Below are 17,875 nucleotides of genomic sequence, written 5' to 3'. Positions count from 1 at the left end.
GAAAATCAAAGGAGTCTTCACAGGTGAGGCTGATGTGAGGGCCTCCTGCACAGGGTGGTGGGATCTCCTTTTGCTGTCTCCGAAGACAACACACCAGCAATAAGAACTCCACCCCCTTACCTGGCACAAAGGATAAGGTACGAACCTTCCCCTCCCAACCCTCCTCCCCCAGCACAACCACCACCCCAGCTCATCCCAGGCCGTTGCCAAAGTAGGGCACTTATAAAACCAAGGAACTGCATCCAGCTCTGCATGTGACTGACAAACAGCCTTGGCCTGCCAGCTCCCATGGCTGGGGACATGTTTTGGTGATGAGCCCAGGCAGCAGGGCGTGCAGACGTGCTGCAGGTATGTTTGCATTGACACACAAGCAAACACACTCACACCCACACCGTGCTTGGGCAAGGAACAACGTGATGTCCTCGCTGCTATCACTGGGGAATGTCCCCACCCAGAGCTGGAGGGCTCTGCAGCCACGGCACCATCTGTCTTACAGATATGTTTCTTTAAAACACTTGTGGTGCGAATCTGTTCCTGCAGGTGTACTAAAGACCTATAAAAGTAAACCTATGTGTAGCCTGCATTGTAGAATGCTGCTGTTATTTTTCATTTATTTGAATACAAATATTTGAATATTTGTATACATTTATTTGAATACAAATATTTCTTTTTCCTGGGAGCTGGGAAATCCTCCCAGTGCATTGGGAGGGCTTGCAGTGCTTCTGAACTGCTGCAGCTGCTTCCTCTCCACTTCAATAAGGTGATACATTCGACACCATTCCAAAGGACTTCACCTGTGGGACTCAACAGGACACTACCAGATCCTGCTCATTAGCAAAGCAGCTTCAGAAAGCAAATGCAAGGTAATGAAAAACGCCTTCTTACTCTCCCCCAAGCCAGGCAGAAGTGAGGAAGTATAAAAGTGCATTCTTACACCACACAAGCCTCCTCAAAAGGCCCCTCATCCCCTGCCCCAGCATTCCAGAGCAGCAAGCAGACAAACCCCTTTCCTCACAAAGCTACCCAAGCCTCACAGCATGGGGGAAAACAACCCAAAGAAGTAAAGCTTCCACAGGACTAACTCAGGTCTAGGATTGTTAGCACCTTCAATACCCTGTAAATTTAATATTAAATACCGCAAAGCAGCCAAAAACTAGAAGAGTTACATATTACCTACAATCCACCCAGGTGCAACAGATAATTCAGGTTCCCAGGAGGTAAATAAAGTTCCCGTGTTTTACCTAGAGTATTTCTGTATGGAAACAACCTTCCTTTGGGTATCTGCTGTCAACAGTTTTTAATCGATCGTCATTTCCTTGTAATAATAATCCCTGGGAGCAGGAACTCCTAGCTGAAGTGCTCTATTATTAAATTAAGAGGCCGTTACAATGATGTGAAACGACTGGGGTCAGGTTAGCAGGTAAAAATAGGCATCGCTTCAAGGAGATAGAGGAGAAAAAGATGAGTAGAAGGCATTTTCCCAGGTGTAATTCAGCCGCTTCCCGGCTATTGTGTCCCTCCCTGGGAATCTGCGCGAACGGAACGAGGACCGTGCAAGCTGCTCCGAGCGCGCCCATTTTCCTTCCCTCCTGGGCGAACAAAGGATCCCCCAAAGGCAGCGGCGGAGGCTGGACATCTGTCGCCGTTTGGGGGGGCCGGCGTGGCCATTGAAAAGAAGCAGTGACCTGTCAGCTTTGATTGATGGCCGCAAACCTCCGGGCTCGACCCCTCGTGTGGGAAAAGAAGTCCCGCCAAGGAAAGTTGCCTTTCAGATGCTAATTCGGGGTTATAAATACAGCCGAGGAGCAGCGGAGCAGCAAAGAGCCCATCTGGAAGGGCAGCGAGCCGCTGCCGAGCGCCTCATTCCCTCCCGTCCCGTCCTGCCGGAGCCGGGCCGGCCGCCTGGACCAGGATGACTGCCACGGCCACCTCCGGCACGCACAAGGTCGCCAGCAGCAAGGAGGAGAGGAAGGTGAGTGTCCCCTGAGCTGGGCGTGTGAAGCCGGGCCACTGCTTCCAGGACACAGGAAGGGGACAGAGCTTTTTCTCCCGTTAGAAAGATATTTTCTCTGAATTTAACTCACGCGGGTGTTTTCCTGCCTCCTTTCTCTGCCTTCTCTCTCATTTGATCGGGTGAAATGAGTTTTTGTGCTTGAAGTGATTGGAAGTGGGAGAAAGGAGAGGTGATGCACCTCAGGGACGGGCCGTGGCTGGAGCTGGCACACGCTCCATTCACATCTTGTCCCTGCTGAGCACTGTGTCACCCTGTGCTGGCTGCACACAGGAGAGGGGTCTTTGGCATTGCTGAACTGCAGCAGGGAGAGGAAATGAAAATACCAACTGCAGTTTTCCCTGCTCCTTTTCTTTGCCAGTTAAGGAAACCCCTCATTGAGCGGAAGCGAAGGGAAAGGATTAATAACTGCCTAGACCAGCTGAAGGAGACTGTTGTGGGTGCATTTCACCTGGATGTAAGTGCTCACTTTATGCTGCTTTTGGTCCTTCTGCTGGTGGGAAATTGGGGAGGGGGAGAGAGGGAAATGCCTCATCTTTAGAGCAACTGGGCATGGTGCAAACCCTTCTTTGCCTCTGACTGCTGCGTTCTTCCCTATCAGCAGTCTAAACTGGAAAAAGCAGACATCCTGGAAATGACAGTGAAGCACCTCCAGAACATCCAGAGCAGCAAGATGATGGGTGAGTGCCCGCTCCCTTGCCCTGTGCCCGCTCCCTTACCCGGGGCCAGCGGGTTGGATCCTCGGCAGCCCGGCACAAGCGCCTTTCGGAGCTGCCGCCGGGCTTTGGCTTTCTCCGCTAGATGGGGAGATGGAGCCGGGCACCGCTTCGTCCACGGAAGGCGTTTTTCCCTCCCAGAGCCGATTCCTGCCTTTGGGCGCAGTTCTCACACCCGCTCGCCTTCCTCCCGCAAACAAAGCCTCTCCCAAGCGCCGCGGCCCCGGCGGTGCCACGCGTGGCTCTGCCCCGCTGACCGGCCTCCCCTGTCTCCTGTCCCGCACAGCCGACTCCAAGGTGGGTCTGGAAGCCCAGCAGAGGTACAGCACCGGCTACATCCAGTGCATGCACGAGGTGCACAACCTGCTGCTCACCTGCGAGTGGATGGACAAGAGCCTCGGGGCGCGCCTCCTGAACCACCTGCTCAAGTCCCTGCCCAGGTCGGGGCAGGAGCCCTGCAGAGCCGCGCTCAGGTCTCCGGGCAGCTCGGCTGTCTCTCCGCAGCCTCTCCTGGCGCACAGAAGCCCCCTGAGCCCCAAGGGCAGCGCTCGAGGCACGAACCCGCCGCAGGAGCGCCCCTACCCCGCGGAGAACAAGCACGCTTCCAAAAATTCCTTCCAGCTGCCCGCGCTGTCGCTTTTCAACCAGGTTGATGCCGCACCTCCCAGACAGGTTCTGCAGCCAAATTTTTCCCATAACAACCCCAGAATGGGGTCATTAGATATGTGGAGACCGTGGTAAAGTGTGTTTTCGATTTTTGTCCTAACCTTAGACATTCTTACGTATGTATCTTATAGATATGTTTCTTTAAAACACTTGTGGAGCAAATCTGTTCCTGTAGGTGTACTAAAGACCTGGGTACTTCAAGCCGAAGTAAACCTACGTGTAGCCTGCATTGTAGAAGGCTGCTATTATTTTTTATTTATTTAATACATCTAAATTATTGTCTAGAATACTCTCGTGCTCTTTAGTGTATAATAATTACATAGTTTTCTTGTCCTACATTCTAAAATAATTAACTTTCTATTAATAAAAATACAAGACAACAAGCAACGACCCTCTCTGGCATCAAATTTACCTTAATATCTCACATAAGCCATTGAGATCCCTTTATTGGATAAAAGGGTAAGCGACTGGTCTTTTATGCTTTTTATTTTTATTATTATCCCTGCGCAGTGTGGGAGATTCCAGTGTTGAGTCCTGTAAAAGTGCTGCAATGTTTAGGAGGGAAAAAAAAAAGAGAGAGAGAAAGGGAGAGACTTGGTCTGGACTTTTTAGGCTGTTTAGAAATGCTCTCTGGGTTGCTCGCTCTGGCTGTGCTGTTCCCAGCCTGACATTGCTCTTAAGCTTGTGAGTACATATGTGTGTATATATATATATATGTTACATAGAGTTATATTTAGGGAAACTTTTTTGTTTCCATAACTAAAAGTTCTAAATAAACTTTTTAAAGATAATGACTGACATTTCTCCCAGCCTTGTCCCATGTGCTCTGAATAAAGGGTGTTTGAGCATCTGCTTTTATTTGCTTCTTTCACAAACAGCTTTTCCCCCATGCAGTTGAAACAGCTGGTCTGGGGGTTGCCCCTGATACTTTGTAGGAAAGCAGCGTTCACCGCACACACAGACAGCATTGCCCGGATCACAGGAACACTTCAGAAGTTATGAAGGAAATAGGGAGCTGGGTTTATCTGCCTGGATCTGATTTCGCTTTTACTTTCAGATTTACATTTTTAAATGCTTTAGCTTTTACTTATACCTGAATCACAGAGCTCATCTAGAGGGCAGAAGGTAAAATTCCCTGCGAATTGGACCGAGGAGATTAGGACAGATCTGCCCGCTTGCTGGCAGCATTTGGTGCCCGTTTTTCATCTCCAAGGCAGTTAGAAGTGCTCCCAGCAGAAAGAAAAGAGCGGGGAGCTCTTAAACAAACACGGCGCATACTAATGAACGGCCCTGCAGTTCGAGGGGCTCATTATGCAGCGAGATCTATTGGATGAGGCGCTGAAGGAGTGAAAGCCAGCACCTCCAGGTTTAGCATCTTTTTCTGTGACGCCTTCCCTTTTATCCAGCCCTCTCATTAGGAGCAGTGGCAGGAGAAACAACGGGGCTACACCTGGCTGCAAAGAGGCAAGGCGGGTCGGGGGGCAGCTAAAGACACAGAATTGCACAAACCTCAACCTGAGTTCCCACCCTCTGCCTGAAAATGAAGACTGCCCCATTTCCTGATGGGGCCCTTTGGAGTGACCACCAATGTGAAAAATACACATCATCATCATCATCATCATCCTCATCCCACCGCAAAGGTGCAGAGGAGAGTGGGAGGTGGGGCCACCCCAAGCAAACCGCAGCAGCAAAGCTCACAGAACACTCATGGGTAGAGAAGCCAATCAGGCAAAGAAAACTGCAGAATCCTGGCAGAGAAAAGGCATTAAATCCCCCCAGTTTGCTGTCACAAGCTGAGTTGAGATAAAAACCCCACCCCATGAGAGCCCCCAGAGCTGCACCCACCGGGAGCCTCCACTGCACAGCAGGGTGACCAGCAAGAGAGCAGCTCCTCCCCCAGGCCGGACCTGAAGTGCTCTTGCACTTTTAGAAGGTGCCAGCAATGCATCTCATGGACTTGTGGCCACCTTGTTGCTATGCTGGGAGGGACTGATGAAAATATTTTACTGCAGTTTGACAGCATCATCTTAAAAACATACATTCCCTCTAAAAGCTGCAAATCCCCAGTGACTGTAATTATTAGGTATGGTTATTCTGCTGAAAGGAGATCAGCAGGAAATATCTATTTCCCACTATCTCTGCTTGCTTATTTTGTGTCTTTGAAAATACTTTGTGGTTAGTGAGTTTTATTATTTCCTGTTTCTAATCAGTAAGGGCTTTTTTTTCTGTTGTGGGTGTGGAGGGAAGGGTCACATTACAGCTGGTGAGAGAGTTTAAAAATAGGACAGTGAGACTGCAATACTTGGCCAACAATCTCCAGCAACACTTTGAGTACAAGACACTCATTTTTCATTGCCTTCATTTCAAACCAAGGGTGACTTTTTATATCATCTCCTTGTCCTCTATCCAACCAGAAATGTGGGAATCCATTGCGAGTCACTAGTGTTCAGTAAAAAAAAAAAACACGTGTCTTCAGAAAGACACATGAATTTCAGCTTCTAATTACCTTTGACAAAGGAACTCCATATTTACTTCAAATCCATCTGGTTTCAACAAAGCCAGGACTGTACAAGAGCAATAACACTTTGCTCTTCAACATAAGCACCTCTCCACTGGCAACCCAAAAATGCATTGCCAGCTGCTCCCATCTTCTCCCCAGGAGGAGGAAGGGAGCAGCTCCTCCTGCCAGCTGCAGAGTGGAGAGCACTGAAGGGCTGGGAACACAAACCCTGTGAGGAACCCCTGAGGGAGCTGGGGGTGCTCAGCCTGGAGAAAAGGAGATCAGGGGTGACCCATCACTGCACAGCTCCTGAAAGGTGGCTGTGGCCAGGTGGGGCTGGGCTCTTTCCCCAGGCAGCACTGACAGAACCAGGACACAGCCTTGAGCTGTGCCAAGGGAAATATAGATTGGATGTTAGGAGAAAGATTTTACTGAAAGAGTGATAAAGCTCTGGAATGGCTGCCCAGGGAGGTGGTGGGGTCACCACCCCTGGGTGTGTTTAACAAAGCCTGGATGTGGCACTGGGTGCCAGGGTTGAGTTGAGGTGTTGCGGCTGGGTTGGACTCGATGATCATGAGGGTCTCTCCCAGCCTGGTCATTCTGTGGTTCTGTGAATTCTGTCCTTGGCAGCTGCTGGTGGAAGCTGCCCTCACTCACACAGGCTCAGACACAGCAGCAGAGCCCAGACAGGTGCTGCTCTCACACCTGAGCAGGCACCAGTGGCTGTGACCCTGCACTGCCAGAGGACAGCCCAGGGATGGATCCCCCAGCACCTTCCAGGCTGCACCCCCATTCCCAGCTGGGACTGCATGCCCGAGGCACAGACAGGTCTGGAGGCACAGACAGCTCAATGCAGGCTGAAAACAGCCAGCACCAGCACCCACACCAGATTGCTGGGCTCAGGCATGGCCAGACAGACCTGTTTGCTGGGTGCTGCACATGCAGGGCTGGGACAGCAGCAGAGCTGGGCTTTGTCCCCTGCCAAACTGATGTTCCAGGCATGTATTTGTGAATGGAGAATTAAAACACAGAGATCAGTTGCTGAGCACACAGGGATGTGGGTATGCCTGGACCCAAGCCTCAAGACCCTCACATGCCTTCAGTACAACCTTGCCTTTTATAGCAACATAAGCCCAGGTGGACAGAACATCCACAGGCACAACAGTCCCCTTTATGGAAACTTCACTCCCAGACCTGCTCTCATGCAAACCAAGAGGGAAACTCTCACTTATTTCTCAGACAACAGGACCAAACCCTTTCCCACTAGGAAAGTACAGAGCTTCATCAGTATGGAAGAGAAATTGGGGCCCTGCCAGGCTGTCTTCCCTGTGACACACATAACCCCTGGGGTCTCTGAGCATCCCTGCCTTCCCCCTCACTCCTCCTCCCAGCCTGAGGGTCCCACAGCCACCCTCAGTGACAAGGCCAAAATGCTTTAGAGATTTAGGAGTGGTGCTGAGTCCCTGCACATCACTACCTGAGTGGCTGAGCACAGAGCAGAAAAAGGGAATGTGAGCTGCATCTTCACTTGACTTTTGTTGAGTGCTCACTTTGGCAAAAAGGAGACTCTGTGCTGCCAGCGTAACCTCTCCAGAGGGTCTGGAGGGGCTCCTGATCCTCTGCACTCCCAACAAAGCCTGGCTGTGCAAAACCCCATGCAAAAGCAATTGCAATGTTTTCACAGTGCTCTGAACAGTGCTGCCATGGCTGTGAGTGCTTGCAGATCACAGAAGTGATCCTCTTGGGAGGAAAGGAAACCAAACCCACCAGCAGCAGAACAGCAAAGACTTCACTTTCCCTTTATAAATGCCATCCTCCCACAGCTTCCAGCCTGTGCATTCCTGCCTCACAGGGACATGCTCACATTTCATCTCTTGAGAAGCAATGCTGTGTTGAGAACCTAATCCAAAGTTTGCCACATTTTTCAGAGCTTCCACATACTCATGAATAATGCAGCAGAAGCTGAAGCCAGCCCTGGGTCTGTTCTGCACTGCAGAGATATTTAATCTCTAAGTCAAAATCCTGGTGAGAGCATGGCTGGAGGCACCACCATGGACCTACCTGGGAACACTTTGCGCCAAGACTCTCCTATGGCTCCTGCATTAGGCAGCATAAATTGCATAAATCTTACCACATCTTTGGAATTGAAAAGTGCATTAGAACATTTCTATCAAGCTCTCCACAGCTAACACCACCAAGCAAATGGACTTCTTCAATCAATCCTACATCTGCTGCCACAAAGAGATTGGGTCCTCTGGCAACAGCTCAAAGGGCTCTTCTTCAGGGCTGAAGGACTATCCATTCTGCTCTGCAAAATGCCACTGAGGAGAAACAGGAATGCTGCCTCCTCTCCAGGCTCCCTTCCCAGGGAGGCAAGGGAAAAGGGCAGCACAGAAGCTTTGGTGGCTATTGGGAAGCTGCTCAGCTGGGAATGACTTGCTTGGCCACTGCCAAGTTGGCCCTTCCTTTACTGGGAGTTCTTCCAAACCCCCTCCTCTCTGCCCAGCCTCCTCTTCCTCCTTCATCGCAGCAGCAGGAGTCTGCTGAAGGACTGTTTTCACTCCAAGTGGCATCACCTGAAAGTGGCTAACTGGCAGCCCCAGAAGCACCTGCCCATGTCTGCACCATCTCCCACTGCTCAAGCTGTTTGTTTCTCTTTCACACGTTGAGAAAAGCAAATGTTAGGCAGGATGACGTGAGGCAGGGCAGCCACAGCTGAGCTCCTTGGGACAGAGCAGCCCCAAAAACAAGGGCAGAGCACCCCTGTGTAGGAGCTGGGACTTTCCTGGGTCCCTCTGGACTGTGGGAAGAAACCACTCAGGAGCAACCACATAACCTCAAGCTTCTCTGTCCCCAATCCTGCCCTCCTTAGCCTACGTGGGTATTAAAGTACAAAGCAAGCACTTTAAAATATGTACTCTTCCCACTGCAGAGGCTGTGAGAACAAGCAATCTACATGGGATAGCAACCACATCACCTCATGTACTCCTCAGAAGTGCTGAGATGTTATTTTGATGGGTGTGATAGAAGAACAGCCTGGTCACTGAACAGAAGGAAAGCAACACCTGCACAGACAGGCTCTCCAAACCAGACACGTTGCTGTCAAAACACTCTGGGCAGAAGGAGACCAGTGGCTCCTGGCATCTGCCATGGTTTGGCACTGCCCTCATGAACACACCTGTCAGAAAACCTCTGCAGGAGCCCAGGCTTTGTCCTGCCTTGACCATCAGGACCCCCGAGCAGAGAGCACTTTCCAGCACAGAGCCAAGGTACCAGAGGAGAGCCCTGAGTCACCAGCACAGCTGACCCCACCACAGCCTTGGGCTGGGTGTCAGCAGCCCCAGAGTTCTCCAGAGCAGGCACAGTTTCAGCAGCACAGAGTGAGGCAGCTGCTCTTGTTCTAGTCCCAGCTCTCACCTCCACCTGCTCTGCACCTGAATTTTTCCAGCATCCTGCTGTATTCATCTCAGAGATCTCCAGATGAAATGCAGAAGCAAGATGCCAGGGATTGCACAGATTAAAGAGATGAAGCAGGACTTAAAAAGCACCTCTCCAACTGACAGCCATATGAATCACTTCTCCACTGTCTTCCCAACTCCAGCACTTGCCTCTTCCCTGTCCCTCTGTGCAAACATTCCTTTGCTACCACTGGAGCCTTTCCCCAGGGCAGGCAGTGCCTGGCCCAACCTTCCCACTGCTCCCAGCCTTCCCCAGCAGGCATGGGACACCCAGCTGCTCTCCTGCCATGCTGCCCTGTGCTGGCAATGGTACTGTCAGCCCAGCTCTCCCACCCGACCCAAAGTGCCCAGCCCCAGCCCTGTCTGAACTCGCCCCACACGAGGGGCTGTGCCCCCAGACCAGGCACTGCTCATCCTCCAACACAACACAAAGGTACCATGGAAGCACCGAGCTGTGCTGGGGAAGCTTAGTGTGTGCCTGGGAGATGCTTTGCTTCTGAGGAGTGACCCTCCGTTGCTTTCATGAGAGGTTTTCTCCCATCTCCCCTTATCAGCTGGCTGGGAGGGGATGTCCCTGTCAGAGTAGCTCTGCCCTTCCTGCTGGAGGTGGTGCCTGGCCACTGCAGGCACCCGTGATTCACACAGGAAGAGTGTGGGTGAGATGTTACCCCAGCTTGACAAGGAGGAGCAGGAGACTTTGGCACTGAGCCTGGAAAGAGCCGCTCTGTGTTCCAGCTGTTCCTCAACAGCTGCAGGGACACTGGCCCTGCTCTGAGCCCTCACCTGGGGCTTCTGCTGCCCTGCCCAGGCCAGTGGCAGCTGAGGGACAGAGCCTGAAGGTGGTGAGCTCGGGAGTGCTGCTGGGGGAGCTCCCTGGCCCAGTGCATCTCCTGGTCGGGTTGCTCAGCCCAGTGCAGCACAGCCAGGGAGCGAGCTGGCTGCTGCTCTGCCCCTACAGCAAAGCACCTCCAGCTGCCAGCCCAGTGCCTCCCAGACTCTGATTTTCTCCAGCAAAGGTGCTTTTACAGCTGCAGAAGGCAGCAGGGGCCTTCCCAAGGTGTCCCAGGATGGCTGCAATTATTTTCCAGATCACAGGGACCCCAGGGAATAGCCAGCATCTGTTCTGACAGAGGTCTCAGCAAGAAGAAGGGGAGGAAGAAAACCATCCTGGCCATTCTGTCAAACACCTACTGTGTAAAACAGCAGACAGTGCTCTCCTGATGGCCCTTGCTGACCCCACCACAAAAGGGAGGTACTCCACCCTCACCCTGGCAGAGCAAAGCCTGCAAACACTTCAGCACAGGCCACGCTGCAGCTGCAGGTGTGGGACACAAGCGAGATGACCTGTGGTCCCTGGAGAACTCAACTTCAACACCCACTTGAGGCCACTACTCAGCGAGGGCTCAAGGTCACATAAGCTCAAGGGCAGTGCCTACGAGAGCAAAGAATGGTGTGTGGTAGAGGAGTTGGCTGAAGCAGTTGGTCCTGAGGCTCCTGCACCTCCCATGTGTGCTGCTCCAGGATGGCACTCCCAGCCAGGCTGAATCTCCTGGAGCAAGCACCTAGACAAGCATGTCCTTCCCAGCTGCCCAGAGGACCAGCTGCTGCTTCCATCCACCACATCCTCTTCCACAGCTGGAGAACATCTGGTGCAAGCTCAGGCAGAACTTCTGATCTGGTTTCTACCAGAATGAACCCAGTTTGTCTGAAAAAAACTGCACTGCCAGCCCACGGAGTGTGCAGAGAGAGAGGACAATTAGGAAATTTGCCTCAAAACCACATGGCTGCTCCAAAATGAAATACCAGTAGAGTGAGAGCCTGTGATCTCTGAACTCCCACTGCTTCTGGAGGGAAAGATGGCTGCCCCAGATGGAGCCTTAAGTGTTTCCACAAGCTTTTGGTTTGACGGCTTCAATCCTAGCCGCTGGGGGGGATTTTGCACACCTTTCATGCAGCTGTCTGTGTCAGCACCAGCGGCTGGCTGCGCATCAGAGGGGCCTGGCCCGGCGTGCAGACAGCTCCCCTGCCCTGCAGCCGGGCGGGCGGGCTGCCGCTGCGCTCCTGGGCACCGCAGCACGTCTGGCCAGGAGGCACCTGCTGCCCAGGGCACACCCCTGCACAGCCCCTGGCAGACAGCCTGAGATGGTTCTGGGCAGTGCCCGCCTGCCATCAGCTGCCGAGTCCAGGGAGCATCCGCAGGGAGCACAGACAGCTCCAGGCAGCCACCAGCAAAGCACCCCTGGCACAGGAGCCAGCCTGGGCCAGCGGCTTCCCCTCGGACAGACCCACTGCTGCCAGCTGGACAGGACATTCTCCATTCACATGGAAGTGCTGGTTTTAATGCTGACATCAGTCACAGGGACCAGCCGGGACAGCAGGAGCAGCTTCACTGCAGCACCAAGGGCTCTGCCATTCCCAAACAACGCTCCTTCCACAGCTGGGACAGAAACCACAGCACATTGGGCAATAACCACCTCCTAAAAGGCAGGTGTCCTTATCCCAGAGGTGTTTCATAGCTTCAACACTGCTCTTTTCAACCTTGTCACCTCTTCACAGGGAGGGGAAAGGCTGAGGAGGAGTGGAGTCTGGCTGCCTCTGAGCCATGAAATATCCATGGCTGAATGGAGCTCCAGACACCTGCAGTGCTGCACGGTGCTGGGCTGGGCTGGTGACTGTGCTTACCACTGCTACACGGCTGCCAGCTGGTAAAATTCCTTCAGATATATGTGAATACCCCTCTCAATAAATACCTGAAGGGAATACACATTTGCAGGGACACTGCAGTAATTCATCAAGGGCTTCTTTGGCCCACCATATATATATATATCCACACATGTGCATGTGTATATACATAAATATATATACATATATATGGGTGTGCATGCATTTAAACATACACATAAAGAAATATCTAAGACTTCTTGGGAAACAGAAAGATAAGGAGGCAGCAAAACATGAGGAGCCTAAAGCCAGTACACAAAATAATTGCTTCTCTGAGCACCTCCCCACATTTTTGTACAATAAAGTCAACACCACTGAGGGCAGAAGAACCAGCCCAAAGCAGCAGTGAAACTGCAACAGCAGAGCAGAGACAAACAACCACAGACAGGGGAGTAAAGTGCATAAGGCAAGCAGCAAATTGGCTTGTACACACTGCCAACAGAGTCCTACTGGGGCACTTGTGGTGAGTTCTGATTCCCAGGTACTGCGAAGGAGTCCCAGCTCAGCTCCTGCTGTGCCCCTCGGACACAGGGCACAGACAGGAAGCTTCATCTCGGGCTTCTAAGAGTTACTGCACTCACAAGCAGGATGAAATTGTTTCCAAGATCATACAGTTTGTTTGCTGTGGAGAAGGAAGAATATTCCTTTTTTGAAGGGATATTTCAGAGATGTGAGAGCAAGAGAATCACCATTTTCAGGAAAAAGGAGGATGGAAATGCTAATTATTTCCATGCTCCCCTCTCTCTCCAGCTCCCTCAAAACCATCAGCTCCTCTTTAGCATCCCCCTCTCCCAAGCTCCAAAGGTAATTTCAGAAGGTTATTCCTGGAGACAGCATGGTGTGTGTACACTGGATGAAAGCTGCTCTGCATTCCTCCTGGGGAGATAAGGAGGTGAGGGGAGGAATTCTTTCCCCTGCGTGTCTGTGCATGACCCAGACCCAAAGAGAGCAGTGTGCCACTGGCAGCTCCCCAGCAGATGACTCTGAAGTGTCTGAATGCAGGTCAGGGGGACAGAAATGGTCAGGCAAAAGGTTTCCCTCCAAGAGCCCGTTCAGACTGCCAGGGCACAGCCCCAGCTGAGGCTCCCTGCCTGCCTGGGCCTGGATTTTACACACAGCTCAGGCTTTGGATGCTGGAATATCTCACTTTGGGGAGCCCTGAGGAAAAACCTCCAACCTCAAGGTGTGATGGGGTGAGGGAATGTGGGCACAGGCCCACAAACAGATGCACACACTTCCCTGGCACGCTCTGCTGCCAGTGATGGGAAGCCCACCCCACATTCCTGCTCCTAGGTAGGAGCAGGGATCAGCCATGCCTTGCCCACAGCACACTGGATGCTGGCTCAGGGAGCAACACCCTCACTCAGCATATTCCTGAGCCAGCAGTGACTGAGCAGGAGATGTAGAGTATTGGCTGCCAGTCAACTGATACACATCCAGCTCCTGCCACCTGCCCTTAACCAGTCCTGCTGGTGCAGCCACACTGGCAAAACTCCCCAGCACAGCAAAACCCACCGGTGGCATCAACACACCAGACAAGCAAAATCAGCTTTGTTTACCCACTGCTTTTATACTGGTATAACTGGAAGGGATTTTGCAGTGAAGCAGAATAATGAAAATCAAACAAAGAAAGAAATCTTTGTCATGGATGTCCTGTGCTGTGCAGCTGTTGGCAGTGTGAGGTGTCTCATTTGAGGTGCTCTGCAAAGCAGGCACAAAGGGCTGTTCAATTACTGGTGAAAAACTCCCAACTCTGGGGTGAAGTATGTGTGGATTTCACTCTTCTTTGGCTGCGGTAAGCAATCAAAAATATTGCAGACAGCTGGCAATGGAGGTGGAAAAGAAGAAGAGAGCTCTTAGCATGAGGCTTCACCCACTGCTACTGTGAGACTGGTGTAAGTGGCCTCTGGCCTGGAGACCCTCTGAGCTGTGCAGGAGTGTTTGGTGTCTGTCAGCCAGGTCAGAGGCTGGAATTTCCCCTGCTTGCTCCATTGCTCAAAATACCTGTTACAAAACCAGAGCATAAGAATCACTTTAGATGAGAGTAGGAGCTCACCCAACACAGCATCCCATCTCTGATGGCCCAGGGAAAGAGTTAACAGGGCAAGCACAGGGCTGTCACTCCATAGCACAGCCTTATTTTGCTTTCTTTTTATGGTTTCCATTTGCAAATTGCCTAATTATAATGCCTCTACGTCGAAATCAGAATTAAGCGGGGCCAAAAAAAAATGAAGCTTGAGGAGAGCTGAATTTCAGAGAGCTGATGCTGAGGTTCTATTTTAAGTCCAGTCAGATTTAGGGCTGCCAATCAAAGGGTCACATTTGCCTTCAAAGGCTGCAGTGCTGAGGGATTTCCTGATGTTAAGCACCCTGGCTTAGCTGAGAGCGATCCCGCCGACCGATCAAATACCCGGCAGCTCGGTGCTCTTCTCTGTGGGATACAGCAAAATATTTGCCCTAATCCCATTTCCCAAGGGATGGGGCAGCCTCACGGTGCAGGAGATGCTCTCCAGAAGGTCTCATCCCCTGGTGCTCTTGGCTGGTCCCCCAGCCGTGCCCTCCACCCAGCAGCCCAGGGCTGAGGACACCGCAGGGCTGGGGACTGTGTGCTGGTTCCGTGCTCTCCAGGGGAGGTTTTTGGGGGGCCAGAAGGGGAAGGAGATGGGTGAGTCCCCCCACGGGTGCTCCTGGGAAGGGGGGAGCTCAGCCTGAGGCGGCTGCAGCACCCACAGAGCAGCTGGGGCAGGGATCTCCCCACGCTTCCCTCTCCTCCCATCGCCTTGCCAGAGATTTTACAATTACTTTTATGAGTTTCCCCAAGGGAATAAAAAGATTAAGGCATGAGTAACAAAACCAGAGGCATGTGGAGTCTGGCCATGGCACAGGGACCAGCCCAGGCTCTCACCTGCACTGGGGGGCTGCTTTGATGCCTGCAGCACACGGGAACTCCCGTTTGGATTGCTGGAGATCATTTTCTCCAGGAATTTCACCACACCTTGTGCTCCCACCGTGCTATCCTCCACTGCAAACCTGACCCCAGACATGAGCACATCTCACCTTGTCTGCCCAGGGACTGGCAGCTTTTCTCAGCTCACAGAGCAGCGAGCAGCAGGGGCTATTCATCAGGAGAAAAGGTGTTTTCAGAGTTGAATTTTGGCACCCCACCCCTTCCCCAGCAGAGGGGAATTTTGGATTCTAATCTGGTTCCAAAATCTGCACAACCAACCCCTTTACCAGAGCCACAATTGGTCCACTGTCTACCAGTGGGTGAAACCCACCTTTCTGGGTGGTATCAAATCCAGTCAGAGGAACAGAGCTGCAGAGAAGGAGGTGAAATGTCTCTGGAGGAGACACAGCACAGGCAGGCCAGGGGAGGAGAAACTCCATGTTGGTCTCTTGGAAATACTTCATTTCACATGTAACTTTGGAATGGATGACCACCAAACCTGCTTTGAGGGGCAATAATCCATGTACATCATACCTGTGAGAAACCCAGGTACAGGAATGAACTGCCATCGACAAAGATTGCCCTGCACAGGTAGTGCTCCACCTGAGAACAACCTGCCCTTGAGTGACTCCACATGCCAGCCTCAGAAAACAGAGATACCTGCTGAGGTTCTGAGCACAGGCAGCCCTTTCCAAACTGGGACTGGAGAGGGGAACTGCTGGAACTCAAAATGTCCCTCAGACATTTTTGGAGGTTCCAGGCCCAGATCAGAAGCATTTGAGACCCTGGCAGGCAGCTGGAAACAGCTGTGATTTTGTGTTTGAACCATGGAATGATTTACCAGCCTTGCAGGAAGAACAAGAAGTCACAAAAGTTTAGATGTTAGAGTAGAAGTAGCCACAAAGTAGAGGGAAGAATTTTTTAGTGCTGTACGGGGGGGTTTAGCACCTGTACAGGGGGTTTTGGTTTTGTACATGGGGGTCAGAGGTTTTAAGATGGAGGGATTTGGGCCTGCCCTGTCCTTCCTCTTTCTCCTTCCTCACCTCCATGTTCTTGGTGATGTTGGCACTCCCAGATTGGTTTAGAGTAGAAAAGCACCATTTAATATAGGTAATGGGCACTGGGGAAAAACGGTAACCATGTCACACGTAATGTACCATATAAAAGATAGAAAATCACCATTGAATATAGGTAATAGGCATTGGGGAAAAACTATAAACATTTATCATGTAATGTACCATATCAAAGACAGCAGCAGCCCTGGGAGGGGAGAGAAGAAGCAGTCGGGGTCAGAGAGGATGTCAGGGTGTGTGTGTGCCTCTGCCTGAGCTGTGAGCAAACCACAGCAGCCCCAAAAGAAAATCTTTTAGATAACTTGCAATAAACTGCCTTGAGACCAGACAACAGAGACTGCTGAGCCTTTCTTTGGAAGCTCGGGTGGGAGGAGAGACTTTTCCAGCACACGGAGCCCTCGGACCAGGTTGGGCTCCGCCGGAACCAGCCTGCAGCCCCGTGGGCAGGGTGTGCAGCACCTCCCGGCCGGTGTCTGCCAGCAGGGACAGCATTCCAGCCTGCTGTGACAATCTGTATTTATGGGAACTCCGGGGACTGTCCCAGCTGCAGGAACAGGGCAGCTCCTGCAATGACCCTCCAGGCAGGAGCGAGAGGATGGCAGCCAGCCCCCGCCCTGGCTTTGTACAACACCACAGTGCAAGAGCTGCTGCGTGCCCCCGCACCCCAGAGCTCCTGGAAGGTACATGGTGCAGGGTAACCCCAAACTCCAGACTTGGTGTCATTGCTGGGCTCTGGAAAGGACAGGCACAGGGATTTGAAACTGGTTCCTAGGATGCCCACAGGTACTTTCTTCTCTGAAAACTGCATCTCTTCCTTCTTTCCTTCAAGCGAGTGTGTTATTGCAAAAGCCTAGTGAGACTCTGAAATCACACTTGAATGGGCTCTAGGAAACAAACCCACAACTTAGAAACAGATACTGATTGCAAGAGCAGTGGAGGCCTCTAACAGGCTGAGCAAAGCCAAATTCCAGCCCAGGTGAGCTGTTCTGGGGCAGTGTGGGCGCACACAGCCCTGGCTGTTGCTTGTACAGAGCAGGAGCTGCTGTGGGTGGTGGAGGGGTGCATGCAGGTGTTGTTCCAGTGTCTGATCTGGAGAAATGAGATGCACAGTAATTCAAGAGCACAGCAATGAACAGTTTCTCCCCCATCCTCCTCTGCACCCTACATCAGGTGTGAGAGGCAATCTTGCCAAGGACCAGACCCTTTCCTGGTTTCAGATGATCAAGGGACTAGCAGCACAGCTATATTTAAAGAAAATGAGCAATAGAGAGAAATGGCCCAGGTTTGCTCTGAGCAGATGGATTCTGCCAAGTACGGCACACAGCACTTAATCCACACAAAGCCCTGCTAAATTTAGTGACTCAGGCCAGGTAAAACTGCCAAAATACATCCCCCTGGGAGGCATGACCAACACTGCCTGGATATCCATGGGACAACAGCTAATTGGAAACCACAACTCCTGCACAAAAATACCAAGATGATCTGCTGATTTCAGTGTGCACCTTCAGTGAAATTTCAGAAGACATACTTCACTAAGAAAAACTGGGATGAACTGAAAGAAAAAAACTCAACAAAGGGATTCCATGAAGGGTGAAACCATCAGGCATCTATAATGTTGTGGGGTTCCTTCCCTGCTCTTGGAACCCCGATGTTGGTAGCAGAGCCTTGAGCTGAGCACAGCAAAGCACCAAATGGTTCCACTCAGCTCATCTGTTGGCTTTTATTGTGCTGCTGCCTTGTGTGGTGCATTCCAGGTGGGGAATGTAACAGCAGGCAGGCCAGG

At 51.7% G+C, this 17,875-nt stretch overlaps 1 protein-coding gene across 1 annotated transcript; it reads left to right on the top strand.

The window, feature by feature from the left end:
* The first annotated feature begins 1,837 nt into the window (after window positions 1-1,837).
* Window positions 1,838-3,992, top strand: LOC110484864 (transcription cofactor HES-6). The gene is made up of 4 exons (XM_031505692.2): window positions 1,838-1,972; window positions 2,373-2,468; window positions 2,613-2,691; window positions 3,014-3,992. Exons 1-4 carry the CDS (start codon window positions 1,913-1,915, stop codon window positions 3,466-3,468), a joined length of 690 nt encoding a protein of 229 aa, XP_031361552.1. The 5' UTR covers window positions 1,838-1,912; the 3' UTR covers window positions 3,469-3,992.
* The last annotated feature ends 13,883 nt before the right edge of the window (window positions 3,993-17,875 follow it).

The sequence above is a fragment of the Lonchura striata genome, chromosome 10 (assembly GCF_046129695.1).
Source record: "Lonchura striata isolate bLonStr1 chromosome 10, bLonStr1.mat, whole genome shotgun sequence".
NCBI lineage: Eukaryota > Metazoa > Chordata > Aves > Passeriformes > Estrildidae > Lonchura > Lonchura striata.
This window is presented reverse-complemented; position numbering and strand designations above follow the sequence as displayed.